The sequence below is a fragment of the Eimeria acervulina genome, genomic scaffold, assembly GCF_000499425.1.
Source record: "Eimeria acervulina Houghton genomic scaffold, Eah_scaff209, whole genome shotgun sequence".
Taxonomy (NCBI): Eukaryota; Apicomplexa; class Conoidasida; order Eucoccidiorida; family Eimeriidae; genus Eimeria; species Eimeria acervulina.
In genome coordinates, this window is record NW_013550043.1 from 27,092 (window position 1) to 44,056 (window position 16,965).

Consider the following 16,965-nt stretch of genomic DNA (forward strand, 5'->3'; position numbering starts at 1 on the left):
ATGGAAAAAGAAGTTGCTCGGGAGGGAGGTGCAGGCCAGTACAGTAGGAAGTGGCAGGAAGTGGGGACAGACCAGCAGCCATCGGCGGAGCAGTGGTAATCCGGGATTACGTTGTTACCAAGGGAAAGGCCCAAGGGCGAGCAGAGGTGCAGCAGTGAAGTGGAAGGTGATAGGGCAGATGAGAGTTCTACGCAGGAAGAGAACGATAAGGAGCCACAGTGGTGGCGAGGGAACGGGGCGAATGAAAACTCCCGTTTTAGAGGGACTCTGTGTAGTGCGGGTACAACAGCAATATTGAGGGTCAAAGTGGCAGGAATTCCTTGTGAGGCGCTCTTAGACACCGGGGCTTCGAGGATTTTCGAGGTCTGCGGAAGGCCGAACGTCTACTGCTGAGAGTGTGGCGGTTCCCAGAGAAGTGCATGTTCACCGTAGCTAAGGGTGAGTAGTTACGGATTTATCACGTGGTGAAGTGGCTAACGATGTGGTGTGGGGGTGCACGCTTATTCGGAAATTTGTTAGTAGGGCCCGTACCATATGACCTAGTAGTGGGACATGATTGGTTGAATGAGCATAAGGTGGCTTGGTATTTTCAGTCTGATAAGCTACATACGTACGTGAATGGCCAGTGGTGCGAACTACCTATAGCCCGTGCCAATGGGGAAAAACATAGGAACGGCAGCACTCCAGAGGAGCGCCAGCGGACCCCTGCTGAGCAGGCATACGATATACTGGCTAAAGAAGTGACAGGTATGAGAAGGGAGGAGGCTAGGGCACGTCTACAACCGCCTCCTAGGAGGTACAAGGCGCACACAGGGGCGGGGAAGAAGGCGACGGCAGAAGTACTGCTACAACAGGCTAACGAGAGCAGGGCGTGCTTACACCATCCACTACATGGACTATTTGTCATACTAGCTTTACCCGCTGCCGAGAAGATAGTGGCCCTGAGGTTGTTGGATGCGTGTCAAGGGGCCTTGTGCTGTGCAATGATTGACACCCACCCTACCGCCAGCGGACTGGCATGTCTAGCAGCCCCCGATGCTACTGCGTTAGCGGACGATGAGGAGGAACCCCCTTGGTCAACAGCCGTACTAGAGTGTACTCAATTTGATGAGTGGATGACGTCGGAGGAGGCACAAGCCACTCCACGTGAGACACTCGATGTGTTGCGAGCACTCCGTGCTGTCCTTCCTGACAAACTCCCTACAGAATTGCCCCCGAAGCGCCCATACGATCATCGGATTCTTCTCGTGCGTGGAAAGCTACCTACGAAGTCCGCGATCTATCGCATGACCCCAGACCAGCTTCGATTTCACAAGCAGGAGATAGCCAAGCTGTCGGCTAATGGGTGGATAGGGCCTACATACTCTCCCATATGTGCCCTTACGATTATGCTAGATAAGCGTGACGATGGGACAGGCGAGCGAAAGATGCGTATGGTCGTCAAGGAAGTGAACGCTCTTACGATAGCCCCGGACTTCCCTCTACCTCCTATTCAAACTATTCTTGAGATGTAAGGGGGCGCTAGATATTTCTCTACCCTTGACCTAGAATCAGGATTCCACCAGATCCGGATGGCTAAGTAAGATAGGTGGAAGACAGCTTTCCGTTCTGTCATGGGGCTATTCGAGCACAAGGTTATGCCCTTTGGCCTCCAGGGTGCACCCGTTACCTTTCAAGCTAATATCAGTGCCTACCTGCAGCCTTTATTAGGTCAAGGTGTTATAGCGTATCTTGATCATGTACTTATCTATAGCCCAGATCTCCCCAGACACGTTGCCCTCCTCCGGCAAGTGCCAAGTATCTTTCTCAAACACCAATTCTACCCGAAGTTTCTCAAGTGCAAGTTTGCGAAGCGGGATCTCACATACTTTGGGTATACGATCAGCGCCGAGGGCATTAAACCAGCTGCAGACAACATTGAAGTCATACAGGTGTGGCCGGAGGTATTGCAGAATGAGACGCCAGTACGCCAGTTCCTGGGCACAGTTAATTATTGCCGAATGTTCATGGGCCCCGATTATGCAAAGGTAGCCCGACCGCGTGTTGCTCTGACGCGTAAAAGGGCCCCCTTCCAATGGACAGATACTCATACTCAGGCGGTGCGGCGACTCAAGCACCGATTAGTTGATTATACAACACTACATGTCCCTGGCACTACGAAACCACTTGAGTTGTACACAGATGCCTCAGGGTATGCAATGGGAGCCGTCCTTGAGCTAGCCGGCCAGCCAATAGGGTTTCTCAGCCAGGTTATGAATCCCACTCAGCAGAGATATTCGATATACGATCAAGTACTCCTGGCCTTAGTTACTGCTTTCGACAAGTGGGCCCACTTGTTGCGAGTTTCTAAGGTTACGGCATACACCGACCACCAAACCCTTACCCGGTTACAACAGCTCAAGGTGTCGAAGCCTTTACGCGGCCGCACTGCTCGGTGGTTAGATTTTCTGGCTGAGTTTCCAGACCTTACTATTACCTAGTTGCCCGGTGCGCGTAAACAGGTGGCAAACGCTTTGTCTCGGCACCCTTTCCACCCTACACCCAGCTCAACCACCACACCCACTGAACTCCCCACGCCCCCAGTTGGGTCATTGACGTCCCTTGCGCTGGCAACCGACCCGCCAGATCCACCGTACAAGAGTAGGGGACGCCAGAGAGACTACCGGTAACTAGCTGGCATCCGCCCTCGAACACCTCGGACACGACCAACACCATCGCCAACTACTCCTACGACTCCTGAGACCAGCCAAGCCCTCGAGAGTTTCACACCGGGGGCCCCCCCGCAGACCTCCCCTTCACAAATCCTTGACTGGGCGGCAGCGTACTCCAAGTGTCCTGTGTTCCGCGATCCCTAGCAGACCGCCACAGCCAAGAACGGCGAAATCGTCCAACTCGTGTTCCGGCATTGCCGTCACAGTTTCCGTTATGTTGTGCCCTACTTACGCATTTGCCTCAATGATGTAGTGAACAGCTAACTTCACTGTTACTACGTTATGCCTCCTAAGCCTAACTAGGTGCAAGCGCCGCATCGGGTATCTATTCTCTACGCACAGTCCACAAACGTTCCATTTAATCAAATATGAATTTCTTGAACACATTCGAGTCCCCAATTATTGAGGGAAAACCCAAAATAATAGAACTGATGCCCGACCCCTCGCCGAGGGCGTGGGCCAGGGTCACAGCAACAGCTTCGCACCCAGCCCCAAGCTGGTGCCGGCTGGCGAGCATTCTGATCCTATTAAGCTGCTCTCTATTTAAAAGTGTCCTACTCCTTGAAACATTCTACAGTAACCATTCCTTTTCATGATTTTAGGCCTCTAGAGGCCACACCAAAGCTGCATTGTAGTGCCTGTGCACTACACAGCGGGAGTGGGAAGGCATACTGCCGACTTTGGTGCTGGCGTACAATACTACCAGTCACTCCTCCACCGAGCTACCCCCCCTTTGATGTCATGATCGGCGAAAACCAGTGCTAATCGCTGAGTGTAAAGCAAATATTGAGCGTGCTCCTAGTAGGTATGCATAAGGCAGACATGAGTAGCGGCAGCAGCGAGCGTTGTTCACTACTCCGTGTGTTGTTGACACCAGTGCCACTTAAAAGCTACGTGTTTCGCAAGAGGCTGCTTCTCACGTAGCATTTGCAGAGCACGCCACAGTTGGAAGGCTCTCCTGCACACTGGCTAAACGCAAGCGCTCCGTCAATGCGTATAGCCATCCATCCCTCATTGACTAGCCCACGGAAATCGTGGTTGGCCTGCCGCTAAAGTTCGTCAGGTGCATTCGCGAGCCCAGAGCGCACACATGCGCCACCTAGTTCGCTACTGCGGGGATGGATAAGGCCAGGCATCCAGGCAGCCAACAGACCCATTATGAAAAGGGCGGGTATCGAGTGATAGTGCCGGCATTAGTTTTGTATGGATCCCTAGGCTGTATAGCACAAGAGAACAAGGTGCTTAAAAGAAGCTTCGGACAGCAGCCCGCGCAGCCTGGATTATCTAGCGCGCGATTAGCACTGACTGCATCCCGCACAGCTATAGCCAAGAGGCGAAGACGGTTGGCTCTTAGCTACGGCGTGCCGTAGGACCATTGCAACAGCCGCACCTTTGAGGTAGGATGAACCTCACTCCAGAACCCAGCATCTAAAAGTTCATTCTTCCTGGACTGAGTTTTGCCGTCCCTCGGGATGTATCTGGATCGCATCCACAGGGGCCAAGAGCATCACGGCGGAGTGCATGCATTTCTCCGTCGTTTCCTGCAGCGCCTTTGCGCTACGGAGGAATATCCTCGCTCTTTTTCCATAGGAAACCGCTTCTAGTCTCCTTACGAGAGGATAAAAAGGCTGTTGGGAGCGCTGAGAGGTACACTATCCCATTGCTTCCCGGCACATAGACCTCAATAGTTTCGTCTGGAGGTCACAAGTGTGCCCTTCACTGGGTCATCCACGACAATCGTAGGATTATGTCGTGGTGTACGGGGCAACGCACGCCCCCGAATTTGATGTTGCTTTCCCCATCGTCTGCACTATCGCCACAATCTTGGCGTCATTCGTCGGAGCACTGCCGGACTCCGGGGTCTTTCCTTAGAGTAACTATATTCGTTACACGACGTCCTTTCCATAAAGGACCGCCGGATCACTAAAACCAACGTTCGCCCTTTCTCGAGAACAAACAGGTTGAAAACTCCTCCAGAACCTGGGAGAATTGCCACCAATGCTGCACTCGAGGTCGCCTGAGCTTTTATCGCTCATCATGGCAACAAGGCTGCATCGTAATGCTTGGTACTACGGTAGGCGCCCCGGTATACAGGGGTCGTACCACTGATCGGCCTAGACTTTTTCGCCTTACTGTAGTGTCAAGCACTACAACTTTCTCCATGTCTGCACGATATTGCAGGGGACACTACAACTAGTGCCTCTCAGAAGAAGAAAATTTAGTTCTGTCGATATCAGTGAAGCTAAATCTTCATGAAACTTGCGACAGGTACAGCTAGGAGTTACAGGCGAACCGGGGAGTGCGATGGTGCGCGCCCCTATCGTCTCGCGCATGCACCGCACCCAAGGGCGCGTTTCACGGAGATAGGCACCGTCTCCCCCGCTGTACGAACGAATTGCGTTTTAACTTCTCCTAGCAGTAGTAGTACCTGTAACCTTCGAACTATGAATTGAAAGAGTCACAGTTGGGTTCGAACCCGCTACCTTCCGTTGGATATGTCCTAACATAAGAACGAAGTTAGAGCGGATAGACGAGCACCATGCAGTGAATGGTCCTGCTCCCGGCCCAGCCCCTCTTAAGGCACTTGGGGGTCACCTTATGCACAGAACCAAGTGCATCAACAGAGAGGGCAGCCGCCTCCTATGCTGCGCCACAAACCTTTGGCAAGGAGGCTCTCCCTCCCCCCGGTAGCATTTCAGCATGCTTTGTGGCGAAAAGTCGAAGATGACTGAAGCGCAACGCATTCGACTTTTGGCATTTTCTTGCATGTCTTCGGTGCTCCCTTAACCCAACTAACAGCTCTATAAAGATGCAGAGGCATAAAGACGCCTTCCCGCAGAATTCCCCGCGTTGCTTACACATGTGAAAGACCCGCGCTGTCTTTTAGTGGTCATCAATGATGAGAGGTCACTGTCTCCTCTCCGCCGCCAGCCTAAGCAGCGTCACTGGCTGCAAAGGGCGGTAGTCTCGTACTCATATCTACAAATAAAAGCAAAAGCAGGCATGCTTCTGCTGTTGATATTATTTCTGCTGCGTGGAGAAATGATACACGCGGCACCTGCTGTACCCAGCAGCATCCCCAATCGTCTTCGCTGTGCCTGAGAACAAAGGCCTGCGACCGTCGCACCTAACCTGCAGCCGAATTGAGGGGAAAGCATGCAAGTCATCTCCCACCCTAATGCAAGCCCCTGTTGCCGCTGCTGCCTCCCCTGTTCACTCCAGGGTCAGGCGCCTGCGTTAGCAGCTGTTTCTTCTCCAGCAGCTGCCTCGGGCCGGACGTTATGGTGCTGCCGTGGATGTTACTATACAAAGTGTGGGCTGTCCAGCAGGTGTTGCTGCTGGTGCAGCTGGGAAGCACAGCTGCAGCAGCAGCAGCACCTGCATCAGCTGCAGCTGTTGCTTCTGCGATGGCTGTTTTAAGTATGTTTGCAGCAGGTGCTGCTGCTGCAGCTCGACCCTGCGATGCTTCCGTAGCTCGCGCACTTGCATATCTCCCACACGCTGCTGCTGCTCTCCTTGCGCTGGCATGGCTGCTACTGCCAGTGCTGTTGGTGCTTCTGTTTCCCAGTGCTGACTGGTTCCGTTAGCTGTCTTAGGGGATGCCGCGGTCTATTAGAGGCAAGGGATACACTCCCCCAAAAGGCTGTGCTGCTACGACAACCTCCCGCTGAGGTGTCTTCACATTCTGCCTGCTAGTGCCCCTCACTTCGTTTTCTCTGTGGAGCGCAATGCGTTGGAGTCTGCTGATTCTGCTTGCACTGTTGCTGTTGGCGTCTTCCCTTAACGTGCAAAGCGGTGTGGTGCCTGGTGTCCGGTGCAGCTCGCAGCAGCTGCTGCTGCCTCAGCAGCAGCAACAGCAACAGCAACTGCTGCTGCCCTGGGACTCCTCATGCCTGCTGCATTCTTCACTCTGAAGCCGATTCAACACAAAAATTGTTTTTTTCTCCATGGTGGCTCCGCAATACAGCCCCATGCGGCCCAGGGTGAGGGAGATATCCCTGCAGATCCCTCTAGGGGCCCATCTGGTGGGGGCCCCTGCGCGGGTTTGTGTAGAGGCCCCTCTTCTGGGGGTCCCTGCAAAGTCTTTTCTAATAGGGGCCCCTCTGCTGGGGGCCCCTGCAAAGTCTTTTGTACTAGGGGCCCCTCTGGGGGCCCCTTAAAGGACTCTGCCTCTTGAAACACCCCATCGCTGGGTTTATTACGCCTACTTGATGCGTCTTGCCGCCCTGCAGAAGCCAATTCAAATTCAGAGCTACGCGCGCAGCTCCCTATAAAGACGCGGCGGCCTTCTGAACACTTGCTACGACTACTTGGGGGCCCCTGTGGGGCCCCGGGGGCCCCCGGGGCCCCCTCTAATGGTGAAGTATGGCAGAGACGAACAGACTGGCACACAGCGACACGGTTGCAAGGAGAAACAGAATGTGAATCTGCTGCTGCTGCTGCTGCTGCTGACTCTGCTGCTGCTTCTGCTGCTGCTTGTGCTCCCCTCGGCGTCACTGACCCAGAAGTGAGCACATGCCTCTTCACAGGTCCCCCGCAGCTACGGCTCGAGCTCTTGCTGCGGCTTCTTCTTCTACTGCAACTGCTGCTAAAGCAGCGGCTGCTGCTTCTGCTGCTCCCGGCGCTGCTGTTGCTGTTGCTGCTACGAACACGGCCCCCAACACCTAAATTTGAACGGCTGTCTGCCTTCATACAGTCAGCTGCTCGCCTCCTGCGGCGGTCGTCTTCGTCAAACTTTGCCCACAGCGCATCTTTCCAGTTGCGCTCATGCATCTGCTGGTGCTGCTGCTGCACCTGCCGCTGCTGCGGCTGCTGCTGCTGTAGCTGATGGTGCCTCCCCTGCGCCTCGTGGCTTCTCTCTCGCCCTTGGTGCTGCCTTTGCTGCTGCTGCTGCTGCGGCGGCGGCGTTTGCTGTTGCTGCCTGTGCTGTTCTAGAGGATAGGTCTTCCTTATCAAGAGCGGCTCGCTCGCAGCAGCTTTCTGCTGCTGCTGCTGCGTCTGCTGCTGCTGGTCGTCTTGCAGCTGCTGACGGCTATCGTTGCGGGCCTGCACTGCCATTCCTCCTATGTGTTGCTGTTGCCGCTGCTGCTCCGGCTGCAGGAGCAGTTGCTGCTGCTGCTGCTTCTCACCTGCTGGTTCCAGTGAGTGGTACGAGTTGTCTCTTTGGGGTTGCTGACGAGAGTGCGCATGCAGCGGCTCCCTGGAGACTTGCTGCTCGTCTTGCTGCTGCTGCCTCCTCTGCTGCTGCTGCCTCTGCTGTTGCTGCTGCTGCTGTGAAGTAAGGCTCCCCGACCTCGAGCGATGCTCTCCTGGCCATTGGCTGGGGCTGTGCCGCCGGCTGTCTCTGAATTGCTGCTGCTGCTGCTCACGGCAGTTGAAAGAATGCTGCTGCTGCCCCTCAGAGCGGAAGTGCTGCTGCTGGTGCTGCCGCTGCTGCTGCTCCTCATAATAATGCATGCGTCCCTGCCGTCTACTCCCCTCTCTTCCTTCGAATGACGGAGACCGACGATGATGCCGAGATGAGCACCTGCTGCTGCTATAGCTGCTGTAGCTGCTGTAGCCGCTGTAGCTGCTGGTGTACCTGCTGCTGCTGCTGCTGCAGCTGCTGCTGTCGGGACAGGCACTGCTGCGGCGGCTGTCTTCTCTGCAGCGAACAGCTACAGGTGTTGCTGCCTCCCAACCTACATCTTTCTGTCTCCTTTGCTGCTCCCACGTCTTCTCCTCACAGAGGCGACGGCACGGCTCTCCCTGCCGCTGTTGCTGCTGCTGCTGCTGCTGCTCCCGCTGCCGCTGCTGCTCCTCCCTGGTCCAGGCCTCCTCTCTGTAGTCTCGCCGTACTCGCTTTCCTCGCGTATCAACATAAGAAGTTTCTCCTACCCCCACACGCCAATCCCGCTGCTGCCGCTCCTTCTCCTGCTGCAGCTGCTGCTGCTCCCGCCGCCGCTGCTGCTCCTGCTGCTGCTGCAGCTGCTGCTGCTCCCGCCGCCGCTGCTGCTCCTGCTGCTGCTGCAGCTGCTGCTGCTCCCGCCGCCGCTGCTGCTCCTGCTGCTGCTGCAGCTGCTGTTGCTCCCGCCGCCGCTGCTGCTCCTGCTGCTGCTGCAGCTGCCAAACGAGATCTTGATCCCCCGTCCCAGCCGAAAGTCCGGCATATGCCTCCCACTCGGCTACCATTGGACTCTCTGATAACTGCTGCTGCTGCTGCTGTTGTTGCTGTTGCTTCAACACATCGAGCTGCTGCTCATGATGCCGCTGTGGTTGCTGCTGTTGCAGCTGGTTTCTCTGCTGCTGCTGTGGCTGGTGCTGGCTCCGTTCCTTCTCCTGATTTCGCTGTCTACTATCTTCCTCGTGCCTATGCAACAACAACGGCTGTTGCTGTTGTTGTTGCTGCTGCTGCTGCTGCTGCTGTTGCTGCTGCTGCTGCTGTTGCTGCTGCTGCTGCTGCTGCTGCAGTTGCTGGTCCTGACTGTGGGGACTTCCTATGTGTTGCATTCCTTGGGGATGCTGCTGCCGCTTCTGCGGTTGCTGTTGGTGCTGCTGTTGCTGCGTCTGCGTCTGGATGTGCTGCTGCAGCTGCTGCTGTAGCTGCTGCTCGTCCTGCTGCTCGTCCTGCTGCTGCTGCTGCTCCGTGCTGCTGCAGCAGATGTCGCTAGAGCTGAATCCTCTCATTAACTCTTCATACATTTCCGTCACCCTTCTAAACTTTTCGGCGAAGTCCGGAACGCCGCTGCTCTTCTCAGTAGCAGCAGCAGGTGCTGCTGCTGCTTTTGCTGCTGCTGCAGCAGCAGGAGCTGGTGAAGCTGAATCTGCTGGGCAAGCTCGTGGTGCATCTGCAGCAGCTTCAGCAGCAGTAGCTGCTGCTGCTGAAGCTGCTGCAGCAGCCACTGCTGCTCGGCATTCTGGTGTAGCACTCAAAGCGGAGTTCACTGCTGCTGTAGTTGGTGCTGCAGCTCTTGCTGCCGTTGCTGCTGGTGCTGCTGTTGCTGCTGCTGCTGCTGCTTGTGCTGAGGCTGGTGCACGTGGTGGTGTTGGTGCTTCTGCAGCTGTTGCTGCTGCAGCTGCAGGTGTTGCTGCTGCTGTTGCTCCAGTGTCTTGCTGAGTACAGAACGGCGAAGAGAGAATTGCTGCCGAAGGGTTATGCTCTCCTGTAACTTTGCTGTTGCTTCCTCCAGCAGCAGAAACAGTAGAAACAGCAGCAGCAGCAGCAGCAGCACCAGTACCAGCAGCAGCACAAGCAGCAAAAACGGTTGAAGGCTCCGTCTTCCGTATCTTTTTTCTCCCTTCTGCTGCTTTTGAAGCCTTTTGTATCTCAAAGTCTCTCATTTGCGAAGGCTGAGCTGCTTTGTTGCTGCTGCAACCGTTGCTGTTGTTGCTGTTGTTGCTGCTGCTGCTGCTGCTGCGGCTGTCTCGTCTGCATGCATTATCCTTCGGATTCAAAGCAGCTGCTTCAAGCGATATATGCTGCAGTTGCTTTGGGGGGAATGCTTCTGTTCCTGTTGCTGCTTCTGCTGCTCCCCTTCCGCCGCCACTGCTGCTGCTGCTGCTGCTGCATTCGATGCTGTTGCTGCCGCTGCCGCTGCTGTTGCTGATGCTCTCTCTCCCCCGCCTAACCCCTGAACTTCGTTTCTCCTGCACAGACAACGACGGTAAGGACTCCTTCCTCGCTGTGTGAGCAGCAGCAGCAGCAGCAGCAGCAGGCGCTGCACGTGCTGTTTTTGTTGTTGCTGCTGCTGAACGCTCTGATGCTAAAGCCTTTCGGGTGTATATAACATTTTGTAGTTCTTGAGCGTCCATCTGGTGACAGGCAGCAGCAATTGCTGCATCGAGTTGCTGCAGCTCAGCAGCAACAGCAGCAGCAGCAGCAGCTGCTGCTGCTTTGTCCTCAGGGGCAGCAGCAGCCACCGCCGCAGCCTCCGCCGCTGCCGCTACTGCCTGCACCGGGCTCACCTCCTGCTGCTGCTGCTGCTGCTGCTGCTGCTGCAGAGATGGTACCCAGCAGAGTGCAGGAGCCCATAGACACAGCGCTGCTCGAGTTTGAATAAAACGATGTTTCCGCGATCTTTTCCTGTACTCTTCTATCATTTCCTCTGCTATTTTCCTAAAAAGATATAATACAAATGCAACAAATAAAAATAACGTTGCTGCTGCTTATAAACGTCATAGAAACAAACACACGGAGGTCTATCATCGTTATTATATTATTACTATTATTATTATCTTTATTGTTATTATTATTACTATTGTCATTTATTATTATTATTATTATTGTTTATTATTATTATTATTATTATATTTATTATTTTCATTATAATTATTGTGTGGGTCTTATTGCAATTCCTTTTTAATATTGTTATTACTGCTGCTGCATTTAATATTATTACTATTATTACTTAAAGCACTGCTATTATTATTAACGCACCCCTCAAAATAATAAACAAATAAACAAATAAAATAATAATAATATAATTAATAATATTACTATTTAAACAAAAAAACAAAATACTATAAACAATATTATTATTGCAAATTACTTATCCAGCGGCATATTCGTTCAACAATAAAACAATAAACAATTAAATAAATAAATAAATAATTAAATAAATAAATAAACAAATAAATAAATAAATAAATAAATAAATAGTATTATTATATACCTAAGGATAGGATTCTGAAGAGAGTCAACCCGCTCCCAAGTTGCATCTTTGGCTTCGAAGCCCTTCCACTTCACCAACGCCTGAAACCCAGCAGCTGTCTCCCGCACTCGCACTATAGCCTCCACTTCAAACTCAGCCCCTGCTGCTGCTGCTGCTGCTGCTGCTGCTGCTGTTGATGCTGCTGCTGCTGATGCTGGCGATGGTGATGGTGGTGATGGTGGTAATGCGGCTGCTGCTGATGGTCGTGTTGCTGCTGATGGTGTTGGTGCTGCAGCTGAAGGTGGAGCTGGAGCTGCTGCTGCTGCTGCTCTTGGTGCTGCTGTTGCTACTGTTGCTGCTGCTGCTGCGCCTGGTGCTGCTACTGTTGCTGCTGGTGCTGGTGCGGGTGCTGCTGCTGCTCTTGGTGCTGCTGTTGCTGCTACTGTTGCTGCTGGGGCTGGTGGTGGTCGTGCGGCTGTTGGTGCCGCTGCTGCTGCGGGTGCTGGTGCTGGTGCGGGTGCTGCTGCTGCTATTGGTGCTGCTGGAAGTGGTGCTGCTAGCGCTGGTGCTGCTGCTGCTAATGGTGCTGCTGCTAGTGGTGCTGCTGCTAGTGGTGCTGCTGCTAGTGGTGCTGCTAGCGCTGGTGATGCTGCTGCTGCTGCTACTGCTCGTGCTGCTGCTAGTACTCGTGCTGCTGCTGTTGCTGCTGGTGCTGCTAGTAGTGGTGACGGCGGTGCTATGGGTGGTGGTGCTGCTGCTGCTGCAGCAGCAGCTGCTGCTGCAGCAGCCGCTGTTGCTGCTACAGGGCTGAGCTGCCCTATCAGTTTTATAAAAGCCGAGCCATCCATTGTATACCCGTGCACCTTCGGGTGCTCCTTTCGCTGCTGCTGCTGCTGCTGCTGCTGCTCTTACTGCTGCTGCTGCTGCGGCTGCCTCAGCTCATTGTGAACGTCGATGGGAGCCGCTGGAAGCCACTAGCCTGTGCACACCCTTGTCTAAAATCGACTCATATTGGGGCCCCCAGAGAATCGCTAATATCTGCTGATGCTGTTGCTGCTGCTGTTGCTGCTGCTGTTGGTGCTGCTGTTGGTGCTGCCGTTGATGCTGCTGTTCGTGCTGCTGTTGGTGCTGCTTCTGCGGCGTGTGTGAATGATATGCTACTCCCGCTGATGGTGCTGCAGTTAAAGGTGCAGCTGCTGCTCCAGCTGCTGCTGCTGCTGCTGCTGCTGCTGCAGTTGCTGGAACTTCAGCAGCCCTCAGCTGCTGCGTCTTCTCTCCATCTCCTCCTGAGAGATGAAGCGAAGAAAAAGCCAAAGAGAAAAATGACGAAGGAGAAGATGCCTCTGTGGAGGTCGTGGAGCTGCTGCTGCTGCTGCGGCTGCTGCTGCTGCTGCTGCAGTTGCTGCTGCTGCTGCTGCTGCTGTTGCGGTTGTTATTGCTGGAGTCTCCCCTTCGTGTAGAGACTGTGGGGGCTTTAAAATATAAATAAAATACTTTTAAAAATAAAAATAAAATAGCGCTGCGGGCTATTCATCTCGACAAACAAACAACGAAAACTCAGGGGGCCCCCGTCTGCAGCTCCGTTGTTGCTGCTGCTGCTGCTGCTGCGACTGCAGTTGTCTGCGGCAGCATACAGCAGATATTAATAATTGTAATGAAATTAATTCATTTAAAACACTCATTTATAAAATATTGAATATTTATTAATCATTAATCTTTAAAGACTCAAAGTGCTGCAGCGCGATACTACACCACTCGCCGCTGGAGCTGGCTGCTGCTGCTGCTGCTGCGGCAGCTGCTGAAAACAGCAGCAGCAGCAGCAGCAGCAGTAATGAAACAGCAAAACGGGTAGTCCACCAGAAGAAGAACACACACTACAGCAGCAGCAGCCGCAACAGCTGCAGCAACAGCAGCAGCAGCAGGATGGCGGTGTGTGAGGGAGGGTCTCGGTGGGGGGGCAGACAGCTGCTGCAGCACTTTCACCATCGCCTTAAACTCAATTTGCTTCCAGCAGAAGACGCAGCACTTGCGAGAGCAGTAAAGGCGCATCAGCTGCAGCAGCTGCAGCAGCAGCAGCAGCAACAACAACAACAACAAAATAAAATTAGAGGGCAGCCAGCATTCGCCTTTCCGTCTCTGTCTCCAGAAGAAACAGACGCCTTGGTTGCTGCTGCTGCTGTGCAGCAGCAGCAACAGCAACAGAAGCAGCATCTGCTGCTGCAGCCGCTTCCTCGCGAACATTTGTCGGAGAGCTTGAGGGAAGATTTGAAGCACCTGGGCTGGGGCCCTGTTGCTGCCAGTTCTGCTGCTGCTGCCTCTCCTGCTACTTCTGCAGCAGCAGCAGCAGCAGCAGAGTGCGTATCTCCAGCGAACTCGAACGACAATATTTCGGTAGCGGCAGCGGCAACTGCAGCAACGGAAGCAGCAGATGCTGCAGCAGAAACAGCAACAGCAGCTGAGCAGCACAGCGACATTGACACGGCTCTCACTACTCAGCAGCAGCAGCAGCAGCAGGAACAGCAGCAGCAGCAGCAAGAACAGGAGCAGCAAATGCTACTATTGAAGGAAAAGATAGCGCGCTTGGAGCTGCAGCAGCAGCTGCAGCAGCGGGAGAGTGCAGCAGCAGCTGCTGCTGCTGCAGCACTGCAGCAGCAAGTGCAACGGCTGCTTCAGGACAATCGATTTTTACGCATGCATTTCCGTAGGGGATTTCTCTTCAACTCAGAGCAGCAGCAGCAGCAACAGCCGCAGCAGCAGCAGCAACAGCAGCAGCAGCAGCAGCAAGACAGCTACGCGGGGTCCACGCTCTGCAGCACAGATTTGCTGCAGCAGAAACTGGCGGTGTATAGACAGCAGCTGCTGCTGCTGTACGAAGAAAACCAAAGGCTAAAGAATAAAATAGCAGCAGCAACAGCAGCGACAACGGCAGCAACAACTGCAGCAGCAACAACTGTAGCAGCGACCACTGCAGCAGCAACAACTGCAGCAGCAACTGCAGCATCAGCAGCAACAGCAGCCGCAGCCACAGCCACCCGCCAGTAGTGCACAATCTAATAGAGCGGTTGCTCCTGCTGCTTCCTCTGCTGCTGCTGCTGCAGCAGCAGCAGCAACAACAGTTTTTTTGTATTTTACGCTTTAAGTGTTTTCTTTTTACTTCTTTTGCTGTTTCCTACGATACGATGGAGTGGTGTTGAGCGGCATATCCTTGTTTATTTATTTTTAATTTAATTTAGTTTATTTAATTATGTAGTTTAATTAATTTAATTTAGTTTGTTTAATTTGTGTCTTCATATTTATTTATTTGCTGCGTTTTGTTTGCTGGCATCCCCGCGATGTGTGATTAGCATAAGAAAAGAAAAGAAGTAAAACAAATAAATAAATAATAAAATAAATAATAAAATAAATAATAAAATAAATAATTAAGTAATAAAGTAAATGAATGATAAAATAAATAATTAAGTAATAAAGTAAATGAATGATAAAATAAATAGTTAAGTAATAAAATAAAATAAATAATAAAATAAATAATAAAGTAAATAATTATATTTATTTTCTCTTCTTGCTTTACTATTATTATTATTGTGTTATTCTTGTTATTGTATTATACATTATTTTATATTTGTTTGTTTGTCTCGATTATTTATTTGTTTGCTTTGATTATTTATTTATTTATTTTATTTGTTATTCTTTTTTAGCCAGTTAAATAATTTACGGTGTATCTCCACGTTATATTTATATTTATAACATTTGTTTTAAATATATTATTTAGATGTCTATGCTTATGTGCATGCATGCATGCACAGTACATCTTATATATATGTATATATATAAATATATAAAAGCATATTAACTACAAATAATATATCAACTTAAAATATTAATATTCGGCAAAGGAGATGCCCCCACGGTTATAGCTAAGGGGGCCCCCCCTTCTTTAAGGGGCCCCCTAAAGAACAGGGGCCCCCCTAAACACATCAAGAGGGCCCCCTGGGGCCCCCCTAAACCCATCAGGAGGCCCCTTAAAGAACAGGGGCCCTCCTTGAACCCATCAAGGGGCCCCCATTAGATAAGGGGGCCCCCCAAAACCCATCAAAACCCATCAGAGGGCCCCTAAAGAAAAGGGGGCCCCCCTAAAGAAAAGGGGGCCCCCCTAAAGAAAAGGGGGCCCCCCTGGGGCCCCCTATGAAGAGGGGGGCCCCCCTGGGGCCCCCCACGAAGAGGGGGGCCCCTATAAAAAAGGGGGGCCCCCCTAAAACCATCGAGGGGCCCCCATAAAAAAAGGGGTCTTCGTAAACCCATAAGGGGGCCCCCATAAGAAAAGGGGGGCCCCCTAAAGGACAAGGGTCCCACCTGGGGCCCTCTATGAAGAGGGGGGCCCTCGTAACATACAGGGGGCCCCCCTATAATAGAAGGGGGGCCCCCCATTAGGGAGTATTATGATTTGTGTTGCTAAGAAGAGTTTGAAGAGGCTTCGTCTTCGCTGCTGCTGCCGCCGCTGCTGCTGCCACTGCTGCTGCTGCTGCTGTCATTCGCAGCAGCAGGAGCAGCAGCAGGAGCAGGAGAAGCAGCAGGAGCAGCAGCAGCAGATGCTGCTGCTGCTTTGTCTTCATCTTCATTGTCATCACTAAAGAGGCGGTCTCCCTCTTCATCAATTTTCTCAGCGCCCAGCCGTTCAAACCCCAAACCACTCCCAGCAAGGCCCCCCTCTGCAGCAGCAGCAGCAGCAGCAGCAAGCGCAGCAGCAGCAGCAGCAGCAGCGAATGCTTTAAGGCACAGCAACACCCGCTGGTTCTCCCCAGCTGCTGCTGCTGCTGTTGAGGCAGCAGCAGCAACAGCAGCCGCAACAGCAGCAGCAGCAGCAGCAACAGCAGCAATATTAGGGTGTATTTCTCACCGAAGTCATCTGCTGCAGCATCTGCCTCAGCAGCATTTGCTTCTCCAGCAGTTTTTGCTGCAGTTACCAACAGCCCCGGCTGCTTGTTTGCTGCTCCTGCTTTCAGCAGCACGCGGCGGGGCCCCAGCAGCGGCAGCAGCAAACAAGCATTCGATTCATCTGCTGCTGCATCTGCTGCTGAAGGATCTGCTGCTGCTGCTGCCGGCACCACCAACAAGACGGTCCTTTCGTTGCTCGAACCCGAAGATAGAGGCGCCTGCAGCAGCAGCAGCAACAGCAGCAGCAGCAACAGCAACAGCAGCAGCAGCAGCAGCACTTAGTTTCAGCATATAAATGAATGCTCTCGCTACTGGACGGTCTAGGGTTTAGCAGCTAGTGCTTCTGCTGCTCCTGCTGCTCTGCTGCTATTGCTGCTCCATCTACTGCTGTTGCTGCACCTGCTACATCTGCTGCTGCAGCATCTGCTGCTGCAGCAGCTGCAGCTGCAGCAAGCTGTGGGTTTTTGTTTTTACCTGCCACAAATAGTTGCGTCTGAAGGAATACTTCGCCTCCCCCGAAGTCTCCTCCTTTGCTGCTGCTGCTGCTGCTGCTGCTGCTGCTGCTGCTGGCTTGTCTTTGTCTCGCAAGTACAGCGCATATGTTATCGGGTCAAATGGCTTGCCTTCGCTGGGCAGCAGCAGGGCCCACGGCAGCGCCTGCTGCTGCTGCTGCTCTTGCTGCTGCTGCTGCT

General features: G+C 52.9%; 5 protein-coding genes across 5 annotated transcripts in view; 2 read left to right on the forward strand and 3 right to left on the reverse strand.

The window, feature by feature from the left end:
- Nucleotides 1–1,514, forward strand: EAH_00025610 (hypothetical protein; the record flags this gene model as incomplete). Its single annotated transcript, XM_013396612.1, has 3 exons — nucleotides 1–95; nucleotides 276–363; nucleotides 594–1,514. The coding sequence occupies 3 exons, from the start codon at nucleotides 1–3 to the stop codon at nucleotides 1,512–1,514; spliced, it is 1,104 nt and encodes a 367-aa protein (XP_013252066.1).
- Nucleotides 1,515–6,632: 5,118 nt separating this feature from the next.
- On the reverse strand, nucleotides 6,633–10,790 carry EAH_00025620 (hypothetical protein, conserved; the record flags this gene model as incomplete). The annotated part of the gene is made up of 1 exon (XM_013396613.1): nucleotides 6,633–10,790. The coding sequence occupies one exon, from the start codon at nucleotides 10,788–10,790 to the stop codon at nucleotides 6,633–6,635; it is 4,158 nt and encodes a 1,385-aa protein (XP_013252067.1).
- Nucleotides 10,791–11,494: 704 nt separating this feature from the next.
- EAH_00025630 (hypothetical protein) lies at nucleotides 11,495–13,023 on the reverse strand (the record flags this gene model as incomplete). The annotated part of the gene is made up of 3 exons (XM_013396614.1): nucleotides 11,495–12,153; nucleotides 12,331–12,804; nucleotides 13,020–13,023. The coding sequence occupies 3 exons, from the start codon at nucleotides 13,021–13,023 to the stop codon at nucleotides 11,495–11,497; spliced, it is 1,137 nt and encodes a 378-aa protein (XP_013252068.1).
- A 241-nt stretch (nucleotides 13,024–13,264) lies between these two features.
- On the forward strand, nucleotides 13,265–14,383 carry EAH_00025640 (hypothetical protein, conserved; the record flags this gene model as incomplete). The annotated part of the gene is made up of 1 exon (XM_013396615.1): nucleotides 13,265–14,383. The coding sequence occupies one exon, from the start codon at nucleotides 13,265–13,267 to the stop codon at nucleotides 14,381–14,383; it is 1,119 nt and encodes a 372-aa protein (XP_013252069.1).
- A 1,407-nt stretch (nucleotides 14,384–15,790) lies between these two features.
- The window catches only part of EAH_00025650 (hypothetical protein, conserved), a gene marked incomplete at both ends in the record, with an annotated part of 2,575 nt that continues 1,400 nt past the window's right edge, over nucleotides 15,791–16,965 (reverse strand). Inside the window, 3 exons of the mRNA XM_013396616.1 lie at nucleotides 15,791–16,047; nucleotides 16,236–16,491; nucleotides 16,748–16,901. Of these exons, the coding sequence (XP_013252070.1) occupies nucleotides 15,791–16,047; nucleotides 16,236–16,491; nucleotides 16,748–16,901 (667 nt within the window). The remainder of the gene's footprint in view (nucleotides 16,048–16,235; nucleotides 16,492–16,747; nucleotides 16,902–16,965) is intronic.